The sequence below is a fragment of the Tupaia chinensis genome, unplaced genomic scaffold, assembly GCF_000334495.1.
Source record: "Tupaia chinensis unplaced genomic scaffold, TupChi_1.0 Scaffold000074_1, whole genome shotgun sequence".
Lineage (NCBI taxonomy): Eukaryota > Metazoa > Chordata > Mammalia > Scandentia > Tupaiidae > Tupaia > Tupaia belangeri.
Window position 1 is genome coordinate 8,773,378 of NW_006159534.1, and position 5,842 is coordinate 8,779,219.

The following is a 5,842-nucleotide window of genomic DNA, read 5'->3' on the forward strand; positions in this document are numbered from 1 at the left end:
ACGCACCCTATAGCAAAAAAAACAAAACAAAACAAAAAAAACCCTCTCCCTCCAAAAAAAGAAATTCAACTCGTAATAGTCAATTAACATAAAAGAAAATTAGTTTCTTATTATTTTAAACTTAACTCAATGTATTTTATTTTATACTTAATTCTCTTTGAAATTAGCACATCAGAGGGTTCTGTACACTGATCAAATTGCCCTGCTAGACACACTCCAGTTCAACAGCGGCTTCTTTCAAATTTACCCATTTTGGTTTAAGAAACAGAAAGACTCATTTTTTAAATTTTATTTGTTTGTTTTTATATAAATTTATTTAAAATCACTTTGGACCCAGCATGTCCTTAGGTTTTACCCACTCGTCAAACTGCTCTGCTGTGAGAAAACCGAGTTCAATAGCAGTTTCCTTCAAGGTTGATCCATTTTTGTGTGCTGTCTTAGCGATCTTTGCTGCCTTGTCATACCCTGAAGAAAAAAAAAAAAAAGATATAGGAAGCAATACTAAAATTTTGTTTTCCAAAGCAAAAAAGTTTGATATTGATGTAATGGGCCTTTTAAAGAAACTATTTTCTTTTACTTAAAAAAAAAAAAATATTCAACAGTGGTTATCTCAGAAAACTGTCATTTCTTATATAGGATAGAACACAGTAATATAGACTTAAGCAAACCTTACTTTTAGCAATAGATTCCTAAATTGAAACTGCCCTTTTCTTGGGTGGGTGGGGAATAGCAGCAAGACACAAAAACATACATCTGGTTATACTTTTCAAACGTTTAGCCAGAAATAATGATCTTTCTAAGGAAGCATTAATAAGCTAACTGCTTCAGTCTTGCAGAAAATGCAGTCATGCATGGTGAGACTGGCTCTGAGCATGAGAGGAAAAGAGAAATCTTGCAGTGGAGGAAGAGTAGAGAGGGCATCAGAGCTGCTTACGAAGGTTCTTCTCTATTTCCCTCTCCAGTGCACAGGCTCCCATTCCTTACCCTCTTCCCAGACATTACAGGATACAGGTGGGAACAGTTTAGCAGACACATACATTTGTAAGAAAGATCACAGGTGTACTGTTTACTTCAGAATTATTTGCTTAGTAAGTTAATGAAGGTAGGGTAGGACAATGCTGCAAGCTGTCTTGATTAAAAGTAATTTAATGAAATCAATGAGAGAGAAACAAGGAAAAAAACAAAAAAGGAAGATCAGAGAATATGACCAAAGGAAAGAAACCTGCTGAGGCAGTGTGATTATCAACCAAACAAGATGTTATGTGTCAATATGCAATTATTAACCATCTCTAAAGCAAATCAGAGGCATAATCTCATTACTTAACTGAATTTATAAATAGTAAATATGTTGAAAAGGCATTTACTGATCAGAGTAGCTTTGAGAAAGACTTCTCATGTTAAGCTTGTGGAATCAATATATTCTGCAAGTTTATGTTAACAGTGATTTCAAAGACTAAGCATTAATGCTCACCACTTTCATTCCAAGTCCCACAAGACAATATTAACAATCAGCCTGTTACATAATGAGGGCATAGAGAAACCCGTGATCTGGTTACCATTTGTATCTTTCCAGCTGAAGGCTGATGTATAATAATTTTAAATGGATCAAAATATCATTACCAATCTCAATACTACACCAAAAAACAGTTGTCATTTTGAACTCAGTGTTACCTAAAGCAGCCAGATGAGTTCTAACTTCATAAAACTTAAATTACAGCTTCACGTGAAGCCACATCACATAAAATTTGCCTTGAAAGCTCAGGATTATTTAAAACAGTAACCATATTATGCCAAATGACTGTATCATAATTTGTTGCAAAATACAAGAAAATCAAAGAATATATTAACATCACTTCAGCAGAAATGAGGACAAGGTAGAGAAGGTTTTTAATACTTAACACATTGCAATGAATGCCTCATAATCTATAAAAGTCAAGTCAAGGGACCAGCAGTTAGCGTAATGGCTATATCACTGGACTCCCATGTAGCTGACCGCGGTTCGCGTCCTGAACCCAGTGGCTTAAAACTCACGCCGGATGCATGTGTGTGCATGCCCAAGATCCCGAAAGGAGAATGGAGGAGAAGGGACTGCAGTGTGGCTATCCCTCCAGGAGGGGGATTTCTCACTTTCTGTCTCTCTGTCTCTCTCTGCTTGTCTGGCGAGCACACGCACCCTATAAAAAAAAAAAAAAAAGTCAAGTCAAAACAGTCTATTTAATGGGGATCATTATGGTCAGTCTAAAATCCAACTCTACATGTTTGAATCTACTTAAGTGAAATACTTAACAATTCTGGAATATAGGTTTGTAATACAAAAACATGGTTTTAGATAAGATATTTGCATTTTTCTCCCTTTTTCTATGAGAAATAAACACATAATTTTTTCCTTTTACTTCGTACCTTTCCATTGTTTTGAATTGGAAAAAGCAACAAAATCAAAGCATTATAAAACATCTAGAGCAAATAGAAAAGTGAATCCATTCTGTTGCTGAGCAGCCAGTGCCACCTAGTGACATCACCAACTGAGAATATGACAAATAATCTTCCCCAAGTGTCTGCACAGAAGAGTTAGCATCTAAATTCCATTAAGACTAAAGGAGGTTTGAACGTTATTTCTGAATAGTACATTTCAAATAATATGAAGTGTAATGGACCAGGTTTTTAAAAGAACTATGACATCATAAAAGTCAACACAATTTTGAATACGAGGGGTCTTCAAAAGGTCATGGGAAATATGTACAATGGAAAAACTATGCATGGATTTCAAGCTTTTTTGTACCAAAATACATTCCCGCTTGAATTCTATTTTTTTTTTTCTTTTGAGAGGTTTTTGCTATAGGGTGCATGCGCTCGCCAGACAGACAGAGACAGAGAGACAGAAAGTGAGAAATCACCCCCCAGGGGGGGATAGCCACGCTGCAATCCCTTCTCCTCCTTTCTCCTCTCAGGATCTTGGGCACGCACGCACACACGCCTGGCGTGAATTTAAGCCACCGGGTCTGGGACGCGAACCGCAGTCAACTACGTGGGAGTCCAGCGACATAGCCATTATGGTAACTGCTGGTCCCTGAATTCTATTTTTTTAATAGACTTTTTGATGTCCACTCATATTTTAAAGAGATTTTACTGAAACAATGTCTAAAGAAATTTACTGTCCACAAAACTGTTACAGTATTTGCTTAATAATTTCAACTTTTAAATTTTGTATTCAAAGTGATATTATTATTCCTTAAACTCTTACCTATGTGAGGATTAAGAGCTGTCACCAACATCAGAGACTCACTCATTAGCTTGTTGATCCTTTCTGTGTTGGCCTGAATTCCTACCACACAGTTTTCAGTGAAGGAAACTGAAGCATCTCCCAGCAGCCTGGCTGAGTGTAACACATTTTTAATCTTTGAGACAGAGAGAGCAAGAGAGAGAAAAACACAAATATTAATACGCCTATTTTTTGTATATCTAATAACACATATTATTTGCGGTTTTCAATAAACACAGCAGTCCTACAAACTATAAGCCATTGCACCCAAGAAGTTAATGTGAAAGAAATTATGATCATTTGATAGGATAAAAATCTCAGTAGGTGAAAAAGATGGCTAACACAAACACCTGAAATTTAAGATAGGCCATCGTAATTATAATTTTTTTTAATTTAAATTATATTTTTTACATTAAATCACTGTTCATCTTTAAAGCATACAAACTGAATTATTTGAAGAGACATGAAGTGGTTAGCAATCACAGACAAAGAGAAATGAGTTCCAGCCATAGGAACTGATGAGTATCTAGCTGATGGAGAGGACTTAAGACAGCTGGAGATGGAGATGGGGAAAGAATCCTCTCTGCAGAAGGAAGAGGACCAAAAATGCAGAGGTTAAAAAGTAAAGTCGAGGTCTCCCAGTTTTCAATGGTCATCAAGTGTTTTATGTTTAACAAAATCATGTTCCATGGTTACATTAAAATAACTTTTCACAAATATCTAAAGATAGTACCAAATCAAATTGTTTGTTTTAGCATTTTTTTTTCTTTTTGGTAACATATCTAATATATATAGAGAGTCATATCCCTAATTATTCTTTGCCTAAAACCATAAGTCTAAAAACTATACCTCCAACAATGAACTTTAACAGAAGGTATAAAACTTTTAAGGTTTAATTTGATACTAATGACTTAATCTTGATTTATTTTGTATTAAAGATTTAAAAATAGATTTAAAAAGATTAACAAGACAGTTATTTTCATGCACCTACATACGTCAATCAGCTAGGGTTAATTGTTTGGAATCTGTCCTGAATGCTAGTTCACAGGTCTGAGCTCTGCCATGGCCTACCTTTTCATTTACTAGTGGAACGCACAACCCATGAAGGCAATAAAAAACTCTGCCTTAATCACTGATTTATCACTAGCACCCAGGCCAATGCCTGATATAGATAGATTATGAGGTAATCAATAAATATCTGGTGATACACTGAATGAATATACTTAATACTTGTTTATCAAATTAAATATTGACTTTATACCAGATACCAACAGAAAGGAAATAAGCTACTAATATATTTTAGATATAAGACTACACAAATAAAGGACCGTGCAAAGCTCCAGTATCTGAAGCTAGGTAAACTAGATGATGCCCTCTTGTTCCATCTGTATAAGAAGAAGGAAAAACAACAGTTTTGGTGGAAACAACATTTTCAAGGTCGGTGGAAGAAGTAAAACCAATGAAAGAAAGCCTGAGAGGGGACAGGAAGAAAACTGGGAAGGAGGGGTTGAAGAAACATCAGATATTTGGAAAAGAAGAACCACGGATGTCCATAGATTGCAGAGGTCATTAATGAATGGGAAATCAACTCAATCACAAGTGGTGGGGCTACAGCTGGGCTATAGTGAATATAGCGTAAATGACAGTGAACACAGGTGACTCCTTCAAGGAAACTGAATTTGAAAGAGGATGAAAACATCACAATAATAAGATAGGGTTACAAATGGAGGCTTTTTTTTTTGTGTAAACTGAGGAGACTTGAACTTATTTCTAGCTGCTGGCATCTGAAGTAGTAAGGGACACAGAAGAAGCCTATATGCTGTCTCCAGAATTGTTCTTCCTACTAAACCATCAAAACATTTGAGCTAAAACACACCCAATTCCTCACATCTAGGGTTATTTCTCTAAATTAATAAATGTTCGACTCCAACTGCTATTTATGTCATCCAAAATGCCTAATGGAGAATTTCTAGTAACCTTCATGGCAAACAAAAAATAAATCAAATGGAGAGCTTACCATCATTGGCTTGAAAACATTCAATTCAAAATGTCCATTGCTGCCTCCAACAGTAACAGCGACATGATTCCCCATGACTTGGGCTGCAACCATGGTCATTGCCTCACACTGAGTGGGGTTCACCTTGCCTTCAAGAAAACCAGTGAGAAAATCCTCATCAAATATACTTGCAGTTTCAACAATCAGTTAAGATTAGGTTATTTTTTTTTTTTTTAACAAGTTTTTACTATAGGGCATGTGTGCTCACCAGACAGACAGAGAGACAGAGAGACAGAAAGCAAGAAATCACCCCCAGGGGGGAATGCCATGCCGCAATCCCTTCTCCTCTAGGGATCTTGGGCATGCATGCGCACGCACCCGGCGTGAGTTTTAAGCCACTGGATCCGGGACGTGAACTGCGGTCGACTACGTGGGAGTCCAGCGACATAGCCATTACATTAACTGCTGGTCCCAAGATTAGGTAGGTTTTATGTCAAATAAATCAGAATTAAAATAAAAGGAAATCGGGAACCAGCAGTTAGCGTAATGGCTATGTCGCTGGACTCCCACGTAGTTGACCGCGGTTC

General features: G+C 36.5%; 1 protein-coding gene across 2 annotated transcripts in view; it reads right to left on the reverse strand.

Annotated features, from left to right (window-relative positions):
• Positions 1-274: 274 nt before the first annotated feature.
• FH (fumarate hydratase) overlaps positions 275-5,842 on the reverse strand; it is a 28,892-nt gene continuing 23,324 nt past the window's right edge. For both annotated transcript variants that reach the window (XM_006142363.3, XM_027768061.1), the window contains exons 8-10: positions 5,277-5,404; positions 3,242-3,395; positions 275-465 (exon numbers count right to left, since the gene is read on the reverse strand). In XM_006142363.3, the coding sequence (XP_006142425.1) occupies positions 323-465; positions 3,242-3,395; positions 5,277-5,404 (425 nt within the window). In that variant the 3' untranslated portion in view covers positions 275-322. The remainder of the gene's footprint in view (positions 466-3,241; positions 3,396-5,276; positions 5,405-5,842) is intronic.